Source organism: Gossypium arboreum, chromosome 6 (genome assembly GCF_025698485.1).
Source record: "Gossypium arboreum isolate Shixiya-1 chromosome 6, ASM2569848v2, whole genome shotgun sequence".
Lineage (NCBI taxonomy): Eukaryota > Viridiplantae > Streptophyta > Magnoliopsida > Malvales > Malvaceae > Gossypium > Gossypium arboreum.
Window position 1 is genome coordinate 1,605,577 of NC_069075.1, and position 23,715 is coordinate 1,629,291.

Below are 23,715 nucleotides of genomic sequence, written 5' to 3' on the forward strand. Positions count from 1 at the left end.
GGAGGTGCATTGCAATAAAGTAAAAGTGGTTGGCAAGTGGTTTAAAGTTGAATGATAATTGCAATTTTGGTCCCTAATTTTAGGCCATTTGCAAGTTAGTCCCTAAACCTCAACTATAAATAGGCCTAATCATTTCTCATTTCAATCATCCCAACCATTCTTTCTCTCTTAGTTTTTTCTCTTCTCCCATTTGAGAATTCTTGAGAAATTCTATTTGTTTGTAATATTTTGGAGATAGTGAAGTTATCATCTGGTGTTAGTGACCGAGGACGTAGGTATAATTTACTGAACCTCGTTAAAATTCTTTTGTTCTTTCTTGTCCTATTTTTCTTCAAGTGCCACCCACAACTTATTTGCAGAAGTCTTATTTGAAAAAGCATACCTCTGCTCTCGAGAAAGGCATGATCGAATTGTGCCACATGTCAACCGATTGATCGCCTTCCAATCTTTCTCCTGTAAATCATCTGGTTTCTCTTCATTAATGGCAATGTCTAGACCCTGCTGAAAAAGGGCATCTAGAACCTCACTTTGCCACATACCGAAATGGCCCGTGCCATCAAAGATCTCCACGGTCAATCTAGCATTTCCAATTGTCGGTCTTGTCCACATGGACGATGTTGAAGCTCCTAAACCGTCCATCTTCTCCATAATCTTTCAATATACCTAAGGAAATCTTTTCTGATGTGAAAGATCAGTTTAAACTGCAACCACAGAGCATACTACGATTAACCTTTGACTCTTGATACCACTTGTTGTTCCAATAGGGTTGGAAGCGTGTAAATTATTATACTAAAAAATCACACAAAGTTCAATTCCCAGGAAAGAGAGGTGGATCACAAGGATCTCTTAAGTACCAAGTCTTTCCTTAGTTAGAATATCCCTTCTATCGTAATTTAATAGCACAATTAAATAATACTATTATACTTTCAAATATTGAAAGAAAAATAGGATAAGAAAGAACACAAAAATTTTAACGAAGTTCGGTAAATTATACTTACGTCCTCAGGCACTAACACCAGATGATAACTTCACTATCTCTAAAATATTACAAACAAATAGAATTGCTTAAGAATTCTCAAATGGGAGAAGAGAAAAAACTAAGAGAGAAAGAATGGTTGAGATGATTGAAATGAGAAATGGTTAGGCCTATTTATAGTTGAGGTTCAGGGACTAACTTGCAAATGGCCTAAAAATTAGGGACTAAAATTGAATTATACCATTCAACTTTAAACCCATTTGTCAACCACTTTTTACTTTCGGTGCCAATTGCACCTCCCACCGTTTTTAACTTTTCAACATATCAGACCTGATCCAACGGCTAAATCCGACACTAGTTCATGCTTGGGAGCTATCTTATTAGCCAAAAGATGGAAAACAGCAAGCAAATCACGTGGCGCAGTGCGCATGACGGTCCTTAACATATTACAGGCGACGTTCACGTCGTTGCGGCACACCCGTTGAGTGATAAAATCAAACGCCCGGAAGAGAAACGAGAAAGGAACCCCATCGCTCTTAGACCAATACGCCATTGATTCCGAAATCTTCTGCCGCTGTTTTCAACAAAGATACCTTGCCGCTATTCAGTTCTTCACCAGTCATCTCTTCAGACTCCATGAATCCCGAAATATTCTTCTTCTTTTTCTTTTTCATCATCTTCTTCTCCAAATAACTTCCATTATCGTCGTCTTCGTACTGGCATTGCTTTAATTCCAGGGTTTTGGTGGTTTAGCTACTGATTCAGCCTTGTCAGAAGCAAATGAATGTGGGATTTTGCGCTTTTTGGATAATGATTGGTGTTTGCTCTTCGTAACAGCGGCGGCGTTGAAAGCCGTCGAAGCCATTGGTGTCTGGCTCTAGTTTTTTGTCTGTTCTCTCTAGGGTAATAAAAAATTGGCGTAAGGTGGGTCCAAATTTTCTATTTGTATTTCACGTAATATTTTGAAGTGAAAGGATATAATCGTAATTTCACTTAAAGCAAAACCCTACTTCCACTAATATAAAGCCTCCGTTTTTATTTTCCTTCCTCTTGTACCTCTCTTTCTCCAATTGTTCATCCCTTCAAAAAAAAAAAAAACTAAAAATCCAGCAGGTTCTTCTTTAGTTCTTAGTTCAATATCATTAATAAATTTATTCTGATTTCTTTTTCGGTTTTTTATAAGATTTTAATCTCACGAATTAGGGTTTTTGGGGTTAAATCTGGTGCAGTGAGGTGCAGGGAAACAGAACACAAAATGGCGACAGTTCCAGGACAGTTGATTTGGGAGGTAGTGAAGAAGAACAATTGTTTTTTGGTGAAACAATTTGGAAGAGGAACTGCTGGCGTTCGATTCAGCAAAGAGCCCAACAATCTCTACAATGTCAACTCTTACAAACACTCTGGTATTATTATTTATTTACTTTGTGATCCCAAATCTTCATTTTCATTATCTTTGTGTTGATTTGATGATGTTGATTTTAGATTTATTTGTAAAACAAAAAGAGATCGCTATTGTTGTTATTATCATTTGTTTTTTAATATGTGAAAGAGAAATGGAAATTATATAAGCAAATGGAAATTATATAAGCATCGTTGGATGGTACGATGGAAAAAGTTTTTGAATTTGGCTCCAGTCGTCTTCGCATTGAGCTTGAGCACAATTTATCAAGGGGCCTGAATTCAAGCTCTACTAATACTTGAGTCGAGCAGCTCTTGAGCCTAATCAAGCTTCTTTTTTTTAAAAAAAAAATTGATTTATATTGAAAGATTTTGCTTTAAAACTCAAGCAAAAGTAATATGGTTTATTTCCATTAAGAAAATGAGCCTAATTCGGCAAGCTTGAGCATTTTGATCTTTGTCTTGAATCAAGTTTGAGATTTGAAAGTGAAGTGAAACATGATGAAGATCTAGTGGAGCTTCAAGCTTTGAATTTCTAATGGGTGCTTGAGCTTAAGATTCTTATATCATGAGCTTGTTTCAACTGTGCTCTGTTACAGCATTTGGATGGGATGAGAAATGGTAATTGTCGTATAATGCAAAGAGTTGTGGAAGGTTGTTTTTATGTTGAGAATAATCAAAAAGCTTAAAATGTGAATTTAAAATTTGCATGGCGATATATGTTGTATTGGTCAAGTATATTAACTCTTTCCTGGATCCGTGAAATTTTAGGTTTGGCAAACAAGAAAACTGTCACCATTCAACCTGCAGGCAAAGACCAGTCTGTACTCTTAGCCACAACCAAGTCTAAGAAACAGAACAAGCCTTCGAGCTTGCTCCATAAGTCTGTCATGAAAAAGGAGTTCCCTAGGATGGCCAAGGCAGTCAAAAACCAGGTAATGAGGAAATCAAATTTTGAAACATGTCTGTTTATTGTTTTACTAGGTTTGCTTTCTGTAATTGCTGTGATTGTCTTCCATAAGTTAGGAAAAAAACAGATCATTTAAAGATTTAAACCCTGAAATTCTTGAAACTAACTGTTAAAACTTGTTAGATTGTTAACTTGAATGATTGTTAACTGGTATGGTGTTGCCGGCTTTTGAATTTAAATTTTTTTGAGGGTTTTATCTTGCGGTGATGAAGCAATAACATATAAGAAGGATCTATTTGTTGGATTCTTCGTTGAAATGTACTTGTTACGCTTGGCTTCTGAGCTTCCATATGATCCTCTTCAATGCTTTTGTAGCTACTTTAGGCATTATCGTGTATATGTATGCTTTGAGTAGCCTTTTTGGATATAGATTATCAAAGATATTCTTGATCTCATTTGTGTAGTATCCATTTTCAATGATATTCGGAAGCTCTGCTCGAGTGGTTTTATCTTTTCCCATCATCTCTTACAATTCGTATTGCATCATTACCGTTCTTTTTATGAACTTTTTCCTAATGATCTACTATTCAAACATTGCAGGTGACAGACAACTACTACAGGCCGGATTTAACAAAAGCTGCCCTAGCAAGGTTGAGTGCTGTGAACCGAAGTCTGAAGGTTGCCAAATCCGGTGTCAAGAAGAGGAACAGACAAGCATCGAGGATCCATGGCAGGAAGTGAGCTTTTTTACACAACTTCACAATCATTTTGCTGCAATTTTCGTTGTTTCCGATACTTTTTCATCCTTGTTTCGTGGTTTTAGCTTGTTGGTGTATTTTATAACTAGATTTTGAAACAAAAAAAAGTGAGAATCATGGTGGTTTCGAGTTTTTTTTTTGGGACTATAATATCCTAAGTTTGATAATTTTGCCCTTTAATTTCCTCTTTGACTTTGTTGAGATCATTAAGCTCTGTTTGTTCTTTTGCATTTGGATGATTTAGAAAAAGCTAAGCTCACTACCCTTTGATGCTAATTACCCATGTTTTCAAAATATGGGTACGAGGATATGATCTTTTAAAATGATTCGATCGCAAAAGGAAAATTTCTTTAAAAATGCTATGAACTAAAAAGGTTGTCGTTGAATCGAATTAAAGCTTTAAAGAGTTTGATACTCGGTTTAAGCTCGACTTGAATATAAATTTTTAAGTTCGATCTTGGTCTGAGACATAATCAAGCTTTCATCTATGTATTATTGCATTCAAGTTCAAACTTGCTCGATTTCTATATTAATGAAAAGTTCGATTAGCTGTTTGAATTGAGTATTACAAAAATGGAATTCAGTTTTATTGATGGGTTGAGTTGATTAAACTCGTTTTTGAATTGAGTATTACGAAATTTGAATTCGATTTTATTGATGGGTTGAGTTGATCAAACTTGAATTTGACCTGATAGTATTAAATCAATTTTGAGTTCTAGTACCAATCTATCCATTGGGGTTTTAAATGATTTTCAGTTTTAATACATATTTAATGTATTATAAATTATAAATGAAGTTAATAATTAAAAATAGATTTTTATTTAATGATGTTATATATTCTATTTTATTTATTTCGTAAATTTTTTTGGTTGATATATATTATCCATTTTATATTATACTTAATTGTTCTTTAATTGTTATATCAAAAGAATTTCACATTTAAATGTGCTCGAACTTATTGTAATAATAAAAATACCAACTTCCTTGAAGCAAGCTGAATTTAAAAATAATAAAAAAACTATGAGTAGAAATTAAAAATAATTTTGAAAAATTAGTTTTTGTGTGATCTTATTGGTTTTGGTATATGACGGATTAATAATAGGTCAAATTTTACTTATTAGATAAGTTGTGGATTTAGTATCTCTACTTTAATTTAGTCGAAATTTGAACATTTTAGTCTTAACTAAATGATAACTATTAAATTTATTAAGTTTAGGTATTTTTAAATATTACTCGTAAAAAATCAATTAATAGATTTAATAATTGTTATTTGTATTAAGACTAAAATTTTAAAATTCAAAAATATAGCCACTAAGAATGATTTAATTACTAAACATTGACTAAATATTTAATTTTACGCATAATACAATACTAATACCATAATTTAATTAAACAGAATTAATTGTTATCATTGGGTCAAAATTAAAATTTCAAAACTCAAAAAATACAGGGATTATAAGTAGAGATCTGAAATCCACAATTTACACAAACTCATCATCTAATAGCAAATTTTAACCTTAATAATATATGATTTAGTTTTCAATATTCATTTTCATACTTCAATTTTTATTTCTAATTTAATATTTAAGTGTAACTTCTATATTCAATTTAAAAATAATTTAAAGAAAACGTTTAATTTTTTCTATTAATCAAACTATTTTCACGATAAAATATAAAAAAATACAAAAATCATTTTCCATAAACAATTTTTAAATACACAAGCAATATAATATCCAAGTTTTACTTGATAATTGAGGTACCTAAATTTAAATTTTGTAAACCAAATATTCATTAACCAAATCTGTACTGATATAAAAATTTGGTAAAAATTCTCTCTAGTCCCTTTCAATTTCAAAAATAAACAAATTGGTCCCTCTGAAAAAATTAAAGTAATTTAATCCATGATAATTTGAAAGTGATCAACTAAGGATAATTAATCACGGTTTTAATATTTAGTCCATACATAATTTTGATTAATATAATAATAAATTTAGCCCTCAAAATATACAAATTCTATCAATTTGAACCAGAGTTAACAAATTTATCTTCCAACATTTGTGAAAATATGGAAATATTGAGATTGAATTTGTTGAATTATTTAGAAATAAGGCCAAATTGAGAAAAATATGTAAACATCAAAAGCTGAATTTGTTACTATACTAATTAAAATCATATAAAATTGAGGAAAAACATTAATTTTATGATTCATTGTCCTTAGTTATGAATTTTTACTATACCAATTAAAATCATATAAATTTGTTACTCTAAATTGTTTTATAGGGACCAATTTGCTAAATTTCAAAATTGGAAAAGGACTGAGTGGTTTTTTGACATAAAAATTTTCGAACCATATTCGAATAATTTGCCAGAAAAATAAATCTATGATTTAGACATTTTGATGAAAAATAACATTATTTTGAATGTGCAAAAGCAAAATTTTACTACAAAATGAAATTGCAAAGCAAATAAAAAAGCTTAAATATATAAAATATATAAAAAAGATGTATCAAATTTGAGGACTTAAACAGATTGCATGTAGTTGCCTGAGATTGATCCAAAATTTCTTCTTTTTCTTTCGAACTTTCTGTTTCAAGCTCACATCTGTAATTGATTGGTCCATTAAGGAATCACTAGTTTCCGATTGATGAGCTGGTGAATCACTAGGGATCGATTCAGGTACATCACGAACTGTTGCCTTTGATTTGTTCGCCGACCGGTGTTTTCCGGCGAGATTATCTCCGGCAAGTTCATGATAACTTATGGCGGAGGCTTTATTCAACGCTTGAAAGCCTGTAAATGCGTTAAGAACCGTTGCGCCGACGTTTAAGGTCCCGAAGAATTCGCCGGAAGGGCTGCGGATCAAGAACGCTGCGAAAGCCGGGGATGTCATAGGAGATGAAGGAGAAGTATGGAGGAAAGTGCTAATGAGAATACGAACGGTGCCTATGAGTTTGTCTCGAATGATTCCGGCGGCGTAAATCGCGACGGAAACGGCTGACGTTTCACCGGAAAGGAAATTCGGTGAGACTTTAAAGAGAAATTTATCGTTCCAAGTCGGATTTTCGCCGCCGGTACGATCGATACGAGTTCGAAGCTTCGTCGATGGATCAACCCAAACAATGGCGTAGTTTTTGGTATGACGCTTAAGTCCTTGTGCTGAGATTAAGTGGATTTCCAGAACCTGAGCTGAAGACTCCATTGCTGTTTCTCTAAATCTCTGAAAATCTCGTCAAGAAAAAAAAATTACAATGTCAGTATTATTTAAATTTATTTAAACACTTTTAAATTAAAAAAGTTATCCTAATTTAATAAAACAACTAATTTTCAAAATTATTTAATTTGGTAATAATGAAGAAATTAGTTTTATTTAATTTAAAATTCAAATCTTGATCAAACATATTAAAATTTAAAATTTTCAATAATCCTAATATTTAACATTTTGAAAAAATATAATTTAATATGCTATTAAAAATTTAAAAAAATTAGTATTTACCTTAGATTATTATTATGGTAATAATTTTACATTTAAAGCATAATTTTTTATTAAAAAATTGTCATTATTAATCACAAAATTCTATTTTTTGTTGCAAGCCGATATGATTTATTCTAAATTATATGTAAGAGAGTCTTAAAAATTAAGAGATTTTAGTTAAATTATATTAAAATTTTAAAAAATATTTTAATTAATATTTGACTCACTTTTTTAACAATCTAATTATAGGTTACGCTAATACATAAAACTACCAATAGTCTCTCCTTAATCCATAAATAGGAGTATAATGCACTTCAGCGTACTAAAACTCATATCCTCTTACATTGATAATAATGTCTATATCAAGTGAGTTAAGACTCAACCGACAATTTGACTCGTTCTTTAGCTTTGAAGTCGATTCATGATGAAAGATTAAAATTCAAATATCAAATCTATTATATGTTATTTTAAGTTTAAATTAAAATAAAATAATTTAATGGTTATTTTTAATAATAAAATAAAATTGATAAATTTTGTTTTAACTTTTTTTTTATGATATCATTTTGGTCGGTTTAGTTTGAATGAGAGGTGCGTTTAAATGTGGGTAGTGTAAAAATAGCGATGGCGGTGAGATTAGATGTTATAGCATGAGATAAAAAGTAAACTAAACGCACTGCAACGTACCTAATCGTCCATCCAAATCTCACCTAAATCTTTTATCTTTATATCATTTTAATTTACAATATTAAAATTTTAATTATTTTTAGATGAAAAATTGACAATTATTAAAATTTTAATGATATTGATGTGAGCCACGATATTTTATTATTGACAAATTTTTATCTACATTTTAAAATTTTTAAATTTAATTCAATTTTCATTTAAAAACAAATTGATTAAAATTTAAATTTTGAGGATTCAAGTGATAAAAAATATATATATATGGACGAAGTAGCAAAATAGGGATTAAATATAACAACCAAATAAAAATTATAAAAATATTATCCGATTTTTCGCTTTGCCTTAAACGTTGCGCTTCACTATCGTTGAACATAAATAAAAGAAAACTCAAAACCCGTATACAAGCATCAAATCAAATTCGATTGGAAAACCCCCAAAAATTTTGAACCCTAATTCTCTTCAATCAAACAAAGAATCCAGCCATGGGGAACACCGAGAAGCTCTTGAACCAGATCATGGAGCTGAAATTCACGTCCAAATCGTTGCAACGCCAGTCGAGGAAGTGCGAGAAGGACGAGAAATCCGAGAAATTGAAGGTGAAGAAGGCGATCGAGAAAGGTAACATGGACGGAGCTCGTATCTACGCCGAGAACGCCATTCGAAAGCGCAACGAGCAGATGAACTACCTCCGTCTTGCCTCGCGGCTCGATGCCGTTGTTGCTAGGCTTGATACTCAAGCTAAGATGACTACCATTAACAAGTCCATGGCTAATATTGTTAAGTCACTTGAATCTTCATTGGCCACAGGTAATTTCTCAGTACTTTTGTCTCATTGATCATCTTTCTTTTTCGTGGCTATTCATGATGATAATAAATTTTAGGAGAAATCAATATTACGGAGAATTTAGGTTAGAATCTATGAAAAAAGGAAACTTTTATTAGGTAGCTTTTGGGAACTTGGATTTCAAAAATAAAGTAAATTGAGTAGTTATTTCTCAAATCTATGATGATAAATTCGTGTTCTTATACTTTTCAAATACGTATTATATTGAATCACAGCTAATTTGTCTGTAATGCATGCATTTCATAATAAATGAAAGTCAAATCCGAATTTTCAAATTCATGTTACCAAAGGGAGCATTAAGGGAGTGTTCTAGTATCCGATATGGATACATCCTCAACTCTGCGGAATACATATTGGAATATTGGACATGGTTGGTAATGTTAAAAAAAATAAAAAATAAAACCGGACATGGTCAAAACGGACATGTATTGACGCGGAACTGTTAAGGGAGTGTCAAGTGATGGACACGAACCCAGCTCCGAGGAAAAATTAGTTGAAATCAACATAATGTAGACATATTAGCCTAAAGCAAAACTTATTCAAATGTTTATGCAGGAAATTTGCAGAAAATGTCAGAAACAATGGATCAATTCGAGAAGCAGTTTGTAAATATGGAGGTTCAAGCAGAGTTTATGGAGAGTGCTATGGCTGGTTCTACTTCGTTATCGACACCCGAAGGTGAAGTCAACAGCCTGATGCAGCAAGTGGCTGATGATTACGGGTTAGAGGTCTCCGTTGGGTTGCCAAACGCTGCTGCTCATGCTGTTCCGACGAAGACTGAAGAGAAGGTCGACGAGGATGATTTGTCAAGGCGGCTTGCAGAGCTTAAAGCTCGAGGTTAGAATGAAAATGGTTGAATTTTATTTGAATGAGCTTGTAATATTATGATAACATTATGATGTTTGGGATTATAATTGCTGCTTATATAGATCATAATCTGTTTGTAAATTTGACTGAATTTGTTGCTTTATAATGTCATAAATGCTGATGGGGCTTTAGTGTTTTGCATGGAATCCTTGTGGTAACGTGTTATCCAGGTTTTGGGTGAAGTGACGGACACGGTTATGTATCTACGCGGGTATATCCAGTTTTTTATGTACTTGGGAAAAATTATATGTTTAAATATATATCAATTGAGGATGATTTGTCTGAGCAAAACTTGATTTAAATTCCAAAAAGTTGGAAAAAATTTAAATTTCAAGTTAATCGAATTGATTTATTCGATTTTTTTGAGTTGATTCGATCAAGTAATTTAAGTTTCAAGTAATGTTGAAATTTACAATTCGATTAATTTAAATAACAAATTGATGTAAATATCTTTTCAGTCTTTGTTAGTTTTAAAATGTGCAAATTGGTCTATCTCAACAAAAATTACAAAATTTTTAAAATAACTTTTAAAATTCAATAAATTTATAGAAAATCCAAAATTTATATATTTTTTGAAAAGATATAAAATTATAAAAAATCTAAAGAATATATCAACCTAAATTTTAATTTTTTTAAATAGTAATTTTTGCGATTTAAATAAATTAATTAACGATTCAAGCTTATAATATTAAGATATCTTTTCTTTTTCCTTATTTTAATTTCACATATTTAATTTTTAATTTAACTTGAACAATTTTACTTGATTCAACTCACTAAATCAATTATTGATTTGAAAATTTTCAAATCGAGTAATAGGACTCACTAACTCGATTAATTGAATTCTTTTGTATTTGATTTAATCGAATACTTCTAATATAGATCAATAAATATAATTCTTTTAATCTAAAGAATATATAATGAAAATTTTAATTTTAATTTTTTTAAATAATAATATTATTACTTTAACTGAGGAAACTATTTGACCAAAGTTAAATTGTATATTTCAACATTGGTGATGAAGGAAATTTTCGAGATGTTAAGATTATTAAATGTGAAAATAGATTTCACTTCATTGATTCAAAATATCTAAATTCGAAATAAAAATATCTTAAAGTTTTTAAATGTTTTAACCCAAAAGTAATTCAAATGATGGGTTTAACTAATGGTGAGTTTGGATGGGCGGTGCATTTACCTGCGGTTAGTGTAAAAACAGTGATGCCGAGATTAGATACTGTAACGGTACTATAGCGTGAGACAAAAAGTAAGCTAAACGCATTGTATCGCCGCCCCAAACTCACCCTAAGAAAATAGAAGCCGCGTCTCAAACAAATTAGGACATTCCAATTTTCGATAAAATTAATTTAAATTTGGATTTGGATTTTGGATAAATTAATTGTAATTGGGTTTGATTGTTAAAAAAAAAAAAGATATTTAGATTCATGTAATCCTCTTGTTAGAGATTTTTACTACATAGATCTAAGTTATTTGAGATTAGTTATGAGTATTAAATATATGATATGCGTTCGTGGCGAGTATCTACTCTTTTAATGAGTCTATAAAATGAGAAGAATTTTTCACCAAAACAAATGCGAAGAATTAATTACTAAGCCCGTTCTAGTAAATACTTAAAAAAAAATAAAACCAAACATGACATGAATATACTTTATTCTTTTAAGATTTTCATCGATCCGAAAAATGGATTTGAATAACAAATAAAGCCTATTTTCCAAATGAGTCGGGCATTTTTTTTCCTTCTTTAAATTTATTGAAAAATATTTATTTTAATATTTTTAATGTATTTTATATATTATATTTTTTAAATTTATTTTTATATAAAAAGATAATCTAAAAAAATATATTACAGGGCTTAAGTTTAACATTTTTAATATGTACCGAACTTGTGCAAAATTTGAAGTCTATTTTTTGAGATGAACTTCGTCCAGACCTAAAAAGCGAGCCTAAAATTCTACATCGACCCGGCTCATAATTATAAACACAACTACTAAACATGTGAACCGATCTTACATCAGTCTAGAGCAAGGAAAAAAACAAATCAACTTGCAATCTTGTACAAACCGATTAAATTGAGATAAAGTCAGTTAAATCAATGGTTAAATCGAGTTTTATAATTTTTTTAAAATTTTTTAAATAATTTATTTAATTTAAACTGAACCAACTATCAAACACGTAAAAAAAAAAAACGAAAATCAAAGTAACGTAGGTTATTACCATATGGTGATGTGCATATTTCATTTTCATTTTCTATATGATACATATGGTACATATGAACACTATGTTTGAACTAATATTTCATACGATACTTGCTGATTTCTTGTGAATCTTTACTTTTCGTGCTCCTTCCAAAACTTCTCCAAACTTCACTAACTCGGATTTCCAAAAAGAATCCGAGTCGGTTTCGAGTTTGGGTTTGAGAGGGAAGTTCAGATCATCATCACCATCCTTGCCTACTACGAAACTTCTATATCCATAAGAACCGCTTTTGCTACGAAATTTTTTGATGTTCTTTATATGTTCATCATTAAAACTTCTCCATCTAGGTATGTCCGAAGAGGTTCCGGACGAACTCTGAGATGGAGTTGTAACCCTATCACTCCGGCTACTTACCATGGTTACAGAATCGCTCATTGTGCTTGAACTCCAAGTTGGAGGATCGTCAACATGATCAGGTTTGCCCATTGATGAAGCATGGTTCGGGTGATGACCGTCTTTTCTCCGTATTAGTCTCCGTAAATTCTTGAAGAACTTAGTTTTACCCGAATTGGTCGGTTTTGTAGCAGATGAATTCTCGATCAAAGGATCATCAAGTTCTTGAGTTTCGGAAGCTTGGGAAGAAGACCATTGATCGCAATCAAAATCAATGCTATCCATTCCTTCGGTATGTGCATATTCGAGTATCAATTTTTTAGCTTTTGCCTCCGATTTCGGACTTAAGCTTCTACTTAAATCTCTAGCAACTGTTTCACCGGTCGGGGATCGATAATTCCTCAGCTCGTACCGCAAACAAGCATTTATCCATCGGAGATAAACTAGTTCCTCGACATCAGCACATCGATGCAATTGGAGCTGTTCAATTTGCTTTGTCAAGTCTTCGTTTTCTTGCCTCAAACGATTGCTCGTTTCGTCCATTGCTTTTCTCTGCAATCAAACACACCCGAAATAACAAAAAATATGAGAACAATAATATTAGTAACAATGCAAACAAAGACGATTCACCATAAATGAAGCAAACTACCTCAGGATCCTCCAAAACAGAGTTCGCAAGGATTTGGGTCGATTCCAACTTCCGAGCCAATTCCGAGTTTTCCATCTGCAATCTCGTATTCAAGTTCCTCAACTCTTCTACCTCACATTCCAAAACCTTTAGCCTTTGTAACTTCGATTCGATGTCCGGGTTACTTACCGGAGCCTCAAGTTCTTGCTCTTGCAATCTAGCAACTCTTTTTTGAAGGTTAAGGATCTGTTCTTTATTCATCTCAGCCTCATGCTTAAGTTTCTTCTTCAGCATCTTAATTCGAGATCTTGCACTTTCGAGCTCAGCTACAGCTTTTTCATGATCGGTAACTTGGCTTTGTAGTCGTCGTTTTTCCAATTGTAAAGACTCAATCTTGAGACTGAAAAGTTTAACCTCTGTATTTTTTATCTTCAATCGGTTTACGAGCTCCGTAACTGCTGTTTCTTGTTCTTTAAGGCCATAATATTCGAGCAACCGGGCCTCGAGATTCTTCTCCTTCTCCTGAAGCAGTTTTACTGTGTTTCTTAAGTGCTCAATCTCTTGCTCATAATCGTCCTTTTTAGCACTAGTAAGCGTTATCGAAGTGTCGAGATCCAACCTCGGTGCTTCCACTTCCAGGTTTGGAGAAGGTTCAATGACGGCCGAAAAGTCAAATTCCTTAACAAGATCATCAAACTGTGTCAAGAAAAACACATCTTCGTCGTGACTAATGCTCGTGGAATCATCCATCCGTTGCTTCGACATTTCTTGCTGCCAGAGAGAAACCAAAACATCGTAAACAGGAAATCGAATCAACAACACAAGCCTAAAAATTGAACCTCGAAAACAACATGATACATTAACAGATCATATTCAGTGCCCTAAAAAAGTTAAAAAATATGCCATAGGTCTCCATAGTCTTCACAAATTTGGAATTTAATTCCTATACTTTTATTTTCAGCAATTTAGTCCTTCCACTTTTCAGATTTCATTCAATTTTTTTTTTTGTTAAATTTGTTGGCATAGCAATGTAACTAAAAAAATACATTGTAATGAACTTAAATTTAACAAAATAATTTTAACAGTGTTACAATTGAACCTGAATTCTGAAATCTAAAAAGTAGAGTGACTAAATTACAACGAATACAGGGACTTAAAAGGTATATTTTAGCTTCACAAATGATATGAACTCGAAATGTGCTTACAGGGTCTGAAGTTATTGACATCTTTACGGCTCGAAAATCATCTTTACTCCGATCGGTCTCACCGGAATCAACCTCACCGCGATCATCTGCATGATCAAAGTTCGAGATATCATAAATTTTTGGAATCGATCCGATATTTAATAGAATTATCGCAATAGCATCCGTTACATCCGCACCCGAAACCGAGTTGGGATTTAGGGTTCTAAATCGATAACACAGAAACCCAACGAAAGAAACAGCAACTGCAACTCCAAATTTCAGCAAAAGAGGCTTTGAATCCAAATCTTCTTCTTCATCATCCTCCATCTACATAATAAAAAAAAACTCGAAATTATAACAATATTAAACAAATAAACTCAAATTCAAAAAAAAAAAAAGAACCCTAATTAATAGCAAATAATGAAAAAATTTTGAAGAATCAAGAAAAATAATGGAAACCCATTTTATTTAGCAGAAGATTCCTCAAAGGCATCGAAAAAAACTCTAAACTAAAAGAAAATAAATAAATAAATAAACTCAACTCCCCCAAAAAAAAAAAAAGAAGAAAAAACCCTTGCTCAGATGAATAGCAACTAATGAAAAATTGAAGTAAGAATCAAGAAAAATAATGGAAACCCATTATAGTTAGACAAAACCCATCTTTTGAGCTCTTACTATTCAAGGAAGAATCCTCGAACGCATCGAAAAAAATCAGTGAACTTTTAACTTTGTGCTATGAAATGGGGTTTTTTGTTTTGTTTTTTTGATTGAGTATGCTGTTTATAGATCAAAACAAAGCATATACAATAATGGTTTGATACGATATATGACAATAAAAAGAGAATAAATTAAATATTTGGGGGTAGTTGTAGTTGAGTTACGTTTTTGTCTTTATTACATGTTTGAATGTGATGTTTGAATAAAAAGAAAGAAAGTAGGTTGACAGTGACAAAAAGACAGAGAGAAAGAGAGAATCAGAGCTTTGATTTTTGTTTGTCAATAGTGGAAATTTAGGGCTTTGTGTAATTATATAAATTTAGTTTTTTTCTTTGAGAAGATAATAAAATTTTCAGCTAATTTTCCCTCCAATGGCTTTTCTACTTTTTAAAATTTTAAATTTTATAGTAATTAATTTAAAATCAATTTTTTAATTAGAGTTTTAAAATTTGAAAATATTACATTTAAATCTTAATATATCACTATATGTCGGAAGATATCTATTTCTCATAATTGAATTATAGGCAATATATCATGGTCTACAAGTAGCTCGTCATAAAGGTTGTTCTAGAGAGTGATAGCAATGTAGCGGTTGATATGTTAAAAACAAGTTCTAAGGATGTTACGATGGCATTGCTCATTTTGGATATTAAGGTAGAATGCAGACAACTTTTGATAACTCATTAACTCACATGTTTTACATATGTTTAATGTCAAATTTAAGCTCAAATTTAACACCCAATCCAATGACAAGTGACCTAATTATTATAGCATTAATGCTTTAAAGACTCAATTAAAATATTTTAAATTTTATCGGATCAATTTAAAATTTAAATCATATTTTGGATACATATAATGAAATTAACCTTTTCTTTTTTTATCAAGTATTTTGGAGTACCTTTTCAAATGGAAGGTTATGTTATTTGAATTTTTTAAATATATGGGTGAAACTCAAATATAAAATAAAGTGTTACGCCAAAAGAATAAAAGAAAAAAGCAAAATAATTTTAAAAATTAAATTTCTTCTTTAAAATAAAGAAAATTTTCCGGTATAACATACCATAAATACATATTGATATAAAATACAAAAATATTAATAGAAAACACGATTATACCTTAAATACAGAAAATCGATATAATATACCATAAAAATTAATAAAACAAATTAATCATTGCTTAATGCATTTAAAATCTTTACATAATATTGTATTATTATTTATTTTATGTGATATAAATTACATCGTATATAAAAATAAAATATATTACAAAGGTATAAAACATGATAAGTGGGTCAAACTCAAATCTTGAATGGTGAAGCTCAAACTCGATCCTAATTTTAAGCGGCCTAATTTTATTTAGTCAAACCACCTTAAACCCTATTTTTTTTATCATCATACTTATATTAAGCCAAATTTTATTTTTTAAGGGATTGGAATTGAGTTATATATGTTTTATTAGCGTTAAAATGTAATTGCATTATTGTATTAACTTACGTCTTTATAAGTTTTTAAGGATTGAATAAAAATTTTATCATTTTTAGGGGTTAAAATTTAATTTTATCATTTACTAACATATAATTTTATAAAATTTAGAAGGGCCAAAGTGATATTTTCCCATTTTAAATATATGAAAAATTATATGAATAATAATGATTTCAACTAGAGGAGATAATTAGGCGTGCCTCAATAGAATTTTAGGCTAATTTTCAAGGTTCGGGTTTGACTGACCAAAATATAAGCTTAAAATTTTGGCCAAACTCGACTTCGGATAAAAATGTTAAAATTCGAGCTCGTCACAACCCACCAAGATTAAATTTGTTTTATATTATTATTTTTATATAACAATAAAATAAAAATAAAATATATCAAATACACTAAAAATATTAAAATAAATATTTGAAAATAAATTTAAAAATTATCCATATTTAAACAATACTAAAATAAGTGCGACTTTGCAAGTAAATATCTCTAAAATAAAAGCAAAATTAATAATAAAATAAAAGTTATATATTATCCAAACAATAATAATAAAATAGTAATATAATAACGAAATGACACTAAAACAGTGACAAAACAATAGTGAAAATAATAATAAGAAACACCAGTTTTTTTTAAATTCAGATCAAATCAGACCTAAATTTATTTTTTAAGTTTATATTTTTATTCAAAATTTCTATTTTTTGGGCCGACCCTCGATTCGACCCATGATCCACTCTAATAAAAACCAAATAATCCGAAACCATAAACAAATCTAATCGGACCCTAAATTTAAGAATCCCACATAAACAATGCTGAGGTGGCAATGATCGGTGAAGAGACTTAAACCCTACTGAAAAAAATGAAAAAGAATGTGAAAGCAGACATCTTCTTCCTCTTTAACCCACTAAAAACGGAACTCAACTCAACTGTACGTCTTTTTCGCCTTTTCTCGTTGCAATACTCGCACTTTAGAGAGAGGAGGCTTTGATTTTTCTCTTCATTGATTTTCTTCATTACAAAACAAATTAACACAAATCACTTTTTACTGACAGGGGAGAAGACAGTTTCCCAAAACCTTAAAATCCACGAAAAAACAAAAAAACAGACACCATGTATAGAGTTGCTCTTTCACGTTTCAGGGCTCTCAAGGTTAGTTTCTTTTTTAAAACCCAAAATTGCTTTTTCTAAAAACCCTGTCAAATTTCTGTTTGTTTCTCGAGAAAATACAGGGAATCAGTACGAAAGAAGATGACCCGATACGAGTTTATTGAAGACCCATTTTCAATATCCATTCAATCACTTTAGTATATATATATATATAGATTATGCATTTTATGATGCTAACTGATTTTTTTTGTTAAAATGGGGGGGGGGGAGGTCCCTAATTGTTTATTGGAGAATGGAAAATGGGGGGAAATGTTGGGTTTTTTTTTTAATGAGAGAGAGAGAGAGAGAGAGAGAGAGAGAGAGCTAAATTTATGGCATTCCTTTATGAAAGAGTTCTTGATTCAAAAGAAATAATGGAAACTATGCTATATATCCCTTTAATTTTCTTTGATTGTATATACTGTTTGTTTGTTCTCTTTAAACTACATAATCGTGCTTGTTCTATAGATTACTATGCCCCTCTACTCAAAAAATATTAATGGATCAAAGAGCAAACTGATTATTCTGTTAAAAGTTTCATCCATTTCCACTGTTGAAAACTGGTATTGTCCATTTTTGAGTAGAGGGCCTCCATGGTACTTTTTCAATTACTATGTTGATGGTTCATCAAATATTTGCCTCATACATCCCGTTTGGGTTTTCTTTTGATCCACTTGATGTACATGGTGCTGATCAAAATCGAACTGTTGGATGTATTGGTCTTTCATGTAGTCACTTACAGAGAAGTGCTTTTTCTTTTCCCAAACATTTGTGAATAGGGCCGTTCCGTTAATTTAGCAGCTGCACGATATGCGACTTCGAGTGCCGTTGCTCCTCTGGACACACCGTTAGACAGCGTTTCCCTTCCACCACCACTACCTGATTACGTAGCACCTAGTGAAACTAAGATTAAAACCCTATCCAATGGTGTGAGAATAGCCTCAGAGCAACTACCGGTATTGAAAAATCTCAACTCTTCATTTATTGAACTGTTATTTTTGTTGATTGTTTAATCGGTTACAGTGTGGTTAAGTTCTTTGCTTGTTTTCATCAGACTCCTGCTGCCTCGATCGGCTTATTCATTAATTGTGGTTCCATTTACGAGACACCAATATCATCTGGTGCCTCCCACTTGCTCGAGCGAATGGCATTCAAGAGCACGACGAACCGTAGCCACTTGCGTGTTGTTAGGGAAGTAGAGGCAATTGGAGGTAACACATTAGCCTCGGCCACTAGGGAGTGCATGACGTACACCTTTGATGCCCTTAAGACCTATGTACCCGAAATGGTAGAATTGCTTATTGACTGTGTGAGGAACCCTGCTTTTTTGGAATGGGAAATTAACGAAGAGGTAATTTAGTTTAATCTTTCTTGATTTTCCAAGTAAGCCGACAGTTGTCGAAGAAGAATCCTATAAAAAAATGTAGCTTATGTTAAGTACAATAATTACCATTGAGTAGTTTTCTGTGTCATTGTGCTCTTCATATTAATTAGCTCTACCTTTCTTTGTATAAGCAAGTAAAGTCAAATGCTTGTACATGTAAATTTCTCAGTTTAGCTTCGATGCTTTGTGAGAATGAGGGACTCAATGCTTGGGCCAGTTGTAATGAGCTTGGATCCTGGATTTTTCTCCTTTTATCTTTTCCGGGTTCTTTTGTCCGTATTTTGAGTTTTCAATATGTACCCCATTCTTGTACAGTTGCAAAAGATTAAAGCCGAGCTGGAGGAAGTTTCGAAAAATCCCGAGCGCTTAATTTTGGAGGCAGTTCACTCTGCTGGTTACGCTGGTGCACTGGCAAATCCTCTCTTGGTTCCCGAGTCAGCAATAGACAGATTGAACAGCGGCATTTTGGAAGAATTCGTTACTGTAAGAATCTCTTCTATCCTGCTCCTACCTTTACATATATTTCTGAGTTTCTGTCAAAGTTTGTTTTGTTGAATAGTGGTCTGTTTTTGATGGTTTCAGGAGAATTATAAGGGGAATAGAATTGTCCTGGCAGCTTCCGGCATTGAACACGAAGAGCTTTTGCAGATTGCCGAGCCCCTTCTTTCTGATCTCCCAGCTGGACCCCCTCTAAACGAACCGAAATCTGTTTATGTTGGTGGCGATTTTCGTCGCCGAGCTGATTCACCAGTAGGTTTTTACCATAATAAATAAAATTTTGGTAAAATGACATTTCCAGTCCCTTCCAATTTCGATATTGAGCAAATTGGTTCTTCTAAAAAAATTGAAGCAATTTATCCTTGTCAATTTCTGTCAATTGTATATAATTTTTATTGGTATAAATACAAATTTTTCCCTCAAAGATCTATCAATTTGGTAATTATTTAACAAATTTAGCCTGCAACATTTATATAAATATGTACATGTTGAGGCTAAAATTGTTGAATTTTTTATAATATACTCAAAATTGACAAGAACATGTAAACATTGAGAGCTAAATTTGTTATATCAATCAAAATTATGTATAATTCACTGATGATGTTAATGTCGTGATTAATTATCCTTAATTGCTCATTTTTGAAATTGACAGGGATAAAATTGCATGAATTTCTTTTTGAGGGACCAATTTGCTCAATTTTGAAATTGGGAAGGGCCGGAGAGGTCCTTTTACCAAAATAAAATTTTCTTCACATCATCCTTCCCTCCTCCCATGAAAAAAGAAAACAAAAATCTTTTTCGAACTTCAAGATTTTTGCTTGTTTGTAGATCAAAAGTTTTTTGTTGTGAATTGTAGAGTACCCATTTCGCTCTTGCTTTTGAAGTACCTGGTGGTTGGAATAACGAGAAAGACACTGTCACTCTGACTGTACTGCAGGTGCTGTATTTCGAACTTTGCTTCATTTTCAGTGAATCTTTTGGATCCCACAAATATGCTTTGCGAGAAAGTCTTGAACTTTACTTTGGTTTTAATGATTTTGGTTGATCTACAGATGCTTATGGGTGGTGGTGGCTCGTTTTCAGCTGGGGGTCCCGGGAAAGGGATGCACTCTCGGCTATGTAAGTTCTATTTTTATCCATCAAGTAGTATCCATGTCCAATACATTTCTGGGTATTAGTATTTGGATATGACCCTCAAAGTACGTGCATGCCCATGTTAGATACGTACTCATATCAAACACTCAAAGCTGAGTCCGAGTAACATATCATAGTTCTCCTTGCTCAACAATTTTCATTTGATTTTATCTGAGCTGTCAAGTTTTCTGTTAGGCAAAATTTGTTTCGTGACAATCTTGCTTTCTTCCTTTTAATTGTGAAATATCACAAATTCTGTATGTATTACATCTCGAATTTCTTCCATGCACTCAATACGTTCTTACTTTTCCTTTTCTCGGTTATGTTTGGAAACAGATCTCCGTGTATTGAACGAGTATCAGCAGATTCATTCCTTTTCTGCATTCAATAGCATCTTCAATTACACGGGGTTGTTTGGCATCTATGGCAGCACGGTAAGGCTATCATTACATACTTGTCTTTGTCATTTGTTCATGTGATACAATCATAGTAGCGCGGAAGCATGTATGTATATATGTGCAGGTATATACGTACTCTTCAACAGTCACATGTTGTTAGTCAGGTCTTTCGATATTGTGCTTCCCTTGATTTCTACTTACAACGGACTGAATACATACTTAATTTTCATGCCAGAGCTCTGATTTCGTGTCAAGGGCGGTTGAGATAGCAGCAGAAGAATTACTTGTGTTGGCAACTGAAGGATCAGGTTTGCTTGTGTTTCTCCGATTTCGTCCATTATCGATACCCCCGTTTTTAAAGTTCTTTTAAAGTTTTTGAACCCGTGTTGGTGGCAGTTTCTCAGGTAATGATAAAACGTGCTCAAGAGGCTACAAAATCGGCAGTACTGATGAATCTAGAGTCTAGAGTATGCTCTCTCACTCTCTTCCCCATCCCAAAATGCCGAGTCGTGCATTGTTCTGGCCATTTTTGTATTTTAATCTTTTTTATAAATAATTTTCTTTTTATTACTTTTGTTCCGTTAAAATATTTATAAGATTCAATCGGTTGTGTTTTTCAGATGATTATAGCGGAAGATATCGGAAGGCAGATTTTGACATACGGTGAAAGGTGAGTTTACGGACTTCTATATCTGTTTTCTTCTTTATATATCCCTATGTATTCCTGCATGATCGCCTACACTAAATCTAAGAAGCTATGATACTCTGACTTGCATGCAACTTTCAGATATGTTTATGTTTCGGACATGGTTTTGTCCGATTCTTTCTAAGTTTATCTTCGTACTTGGATAGTTCTTAAAGGATCATATTTTGTACCTTTATTCCAATATGTGTTAGATATAGGTGTCAGAACGGGTCAGGAAAAATGAAAAACTTAAGCAACATGGCTATAAGCTAAGAATCTTATATGATTTACTTCTTCGAGTGTTTTACCCACAGTAAATTCTTTCACGATTTTACTAATTCACCCGAGCTCCAAACTGAAGCCTAAACATTTTAACCTGCTACAGGGGTTATCCACCTAAGGTTGAAGGCTCTTTTACCTTTCCGAAAATGCTTATTGTTTGAAAATGATCTTACGAGTGAAATTACCATATTCCGAGTTTTATGGTTAGTAAAAAGTTTATGCTCCTTTATAAAACACGTGAAATTCGTATTAACTGTTATTACATAAAAATAAGTTATGTTTATGTTCTAGTTCCAACTTTGTTTTGACATCCCTTTTTGGCTTTCCTCAAGCGAAAAGTTGGGTGATATTAATTGTCCTCGATGATAGTTTAACACTATGTATTGTCCGGTCTGGCCACAAATATTTGTTTCCTAGTCTCTCCTCGAGTGAGGTTTCACCGTATTTCTCGTGAACGTACTACACATTTTGCTTTCTTATTACACGTTTTATCTTATTTCTTCGTAGGAAATCCGTACATGCATTTTTAAAGATGGTGGATGAAGTCACGTTACGAGATATTACCAACATGGCTAAGAAGATTATATCCTCGCCGCTAACCATGGCATCTTACGGTGACGGTAAATATCAATTCCCCTGGATTTATTTAATCCAAGCCTCATCATTAATTTGATTATGAGATTCTTTACCTTTCTTGCTTGCCAGTTTTTCGAGTTCCCAGCTACGAATCAGTTAGCAGCAAGTTCCGTGCTAAATAAGTGGCGCCATGAATTCCAAGCCGGAGATGGAGTTTACCGTGGCAGCACCAACACCCCACCACGGCCATCTCCTTATACTTCCCCCTCCCCCTAGTTTTTTTCACTTCCTAAGTTTACCGGTCGCTGAAAATTAACGAGCCGTCTCAGTTTTGAACTCGGATTATCGGGTTGCAAGAATCGGACCTTGAGAAGTATTGTTTGTTTGGCAATTACTGGCTCATAGATCAAGGGCCCGGAAGTTTCCTAAACTCAATTTTACAGTGTTTTGCATTACATGCATTTAAACTGTTTGTAGAAATGTTTCTGTGAAAGCTAAGATATAATAATGGTATTTTTATTGGTTCCATGGGGAGATGGGAACCATCTACATTAGCCTAAGTTAGTTTCCCCTCCTATTACCAGCTAAATATTAAGCCGGTTTGAAAAATGGGCCAATGGTTCAGTTTGGTTCGGTCGATTTTATTTATAATATATTTTTATTTCGTATAAAATTTTAATATATAATAGGATAATTTTAATACTAAAAACACAAATTTAATAATTTAATAAAATAAAATTATGAAATGTTAAACGAAAAATAATATTTTAAAATATTTATATATATAAAATAAATGTGTGCTTAAATGGATTTTTTAAGATTTGAGATTAATATTTCGGTTTGGTTTGATTGGATTCGGATATTATCTTCAGTGAGTGTTTTGTTTAAGAACTAGAGCACGTACATGTAGTATTACAAATTCTAAAAAGATTAATTTTTTAAAGCACGGTTTTGAGTTTTAACTTATATTTTCAAACACTCGATAATATTTTTCTATTTTGTAATTCGTTATCTTTTCAAGTATTTGAATTCTCGACAAAATTGAAATATAAAAATTTTAAAAAATAATTTTGATGCTATTGAGGGATCTGCCAA

General features: G+C 32.2%; 6 protein-coding genes and 1 non-coding gene across 14 annotated transcripts in view; 5 read left to right on the forward strand and 2 right to left on the reverse strand.

Moving 5' to 3' along the window:
* Positions 1-23,715, forward strand: part of LOC108460913 (MMS19 nucleotide excision repair protein homolog) — a 74,871-nt gene that overhangs the window by 9,337 nt on the left and 41,819 nt on the right. The gene's annotated exons all lie outside the window — the stretch shown is intronic.
* LOC108457866 (60S ribosomal protein L28-1-like) lies at positions 1,972-4,222 on the forward strand. The gene is made up of 4 exons (XM_017757051.2): positions 1,972-2,089; positions 2,206-2,379; positions 3,146-3,309; positions 3,885-4,222. The coding sequence occupies exons 2-4, from the start codon at positions 2,232-2,234 to the stop codon at positions 4,023-4,025; spliced, it is 453 nt and encodes a 150-aa protein (XP_017612540.1). The 5' UTR covers positions 1,972-2,089; positions 2,206-2,231; the 3' UTR covers positions 4,026-4,222.
* On the forward strand, positions 3,542-3,631 carry LOC128294587 (small nucleolar RNA R24). Its single transcript, XR_008284895.1, has one exon. It is a non-coding gene; the product is annotated as a small nucleolar RNA R24 (small nucleolar RNA).
* On the reverse strand, positions 6,436-7,270 carry LOC108458739 (uncharacterized). Its single transcript, XM_017758136.2, has one exon. The coding sequence runs from the start codon at positions 7,239-7,241 to the stop codon at positions 6,549-6,551; it is 693 nt and encodes a 230-aa protein (XP_017613625.1). The 5' UTR covers positions 7,242-7,270; the 3' UTR covers positions 6,436-6,548.
* On the forward strand, positions 8,525-10,197 carry LOC108458256 (ESCRT-related protein CHMP1B-like). Of its 3 annotated transcripts, none has more exons than XM_017757577.2 (3): positions 8,525-9,002; positions 9,595-9,876; positions 10,039-10,197. In XM_017757577.2, exons 1-3 carry the CDS (start codon positions 8,678-8,680, stop codon positions 10,062-10,064), a joined length of 633 nt encoding a protein of 210 aa, XP_017613066.1. In that variant the 5' UTR covers positions 8,525-8,677; the 3' UTR covers positions 10,065-10,197. The 3 variants fall into 3 exon arrangements, with proteins under 3 accessions (XP_017613066.1, XP_017613067.1, XP_017613068.1); XM_017757578.2 differs by having other exon boundaries at positions 10,077-10,197; XM_017757579.2 differs by having other exon boundaries at positions 8,530-9,002; positions 9,595-10,052.
* Positions 12,129-15,312, reverse strand: LOC108457622 (protein CHUP1, chloroplastic-like). Of its 4 annotated transcripts, none has more exons than XM_053029484.1 (5): positions 15,204-15,312; positions 14,520-14,649; positions 14,344-14,429; positions 13,160-13,909; positions 12,129-13,062 (listed from the first exon to the last, which is right to left on the reverse strand). In XM_053029484.1, exons 2-5 carry the CDS (start codon positions 14,647-14,649, stop codon positions 12,217-12,219), a joined length of 1,812 nt encoding a protein of 603 aa, XP_052885444.1. In that variant the 5' UTR covers positions 15,204-15,312; the 3' UTR covers positions 12,129-12,216. The 4 variants fall into 4 exon arrangements, with proteins under 4 accessions (XP_052885444.1, XP_017612159.1, XP_017612160.1 ...); XM_017756670.2 differs by lacking the exon at positions 15,204-15,312 and adding an exon at positions 14,998-15,197; XM_017756671.2 differs by lacking the exon at positions 15,204-15,312 and adding an exon at positions 14,895-14,973.
* LOC108457873 (mitochondrial-processing peptidase subunit alpha-like) lies at positions 17,317-23,293 on the forward strand. Of its 2 annotated transcripts, XM_017757060.2 has the most exons (14): positions 17,317-17,445; positions 17,570-17,666; positions 18,443-18,619; positions 18,718-19,014; positions 19,363-19,530; positions 19,630-19,797; positions 20,402-20,482; positions 20,598-20,664; positions 21,016-21,113; positions 21,313-21,385; positions 21,474-21,544; positions 21,698-21,747; positions 22,552-22,664; positions 22,750-23,293. In XM_017757060.2, exons 2-14 carry the CDS (start codon positions 17,628-17,630, stop codon positions 22,800-22,802), a joined length of 1,455 nt encoding a protein of 484 aa, XP_017612549.1. In that variant the 5' UTR covers positions 17,317-17,445; positions 17,570-17,627; the 3' UTR covers positions 22,803-23,293. The 2 variants fall into 2 exon arrangements, with proteins under 2 accessions (XP_017612549.1, XP_017612550.1); XM_017757061.2 differs by having other exon boundaries at positions 17,348-17,666.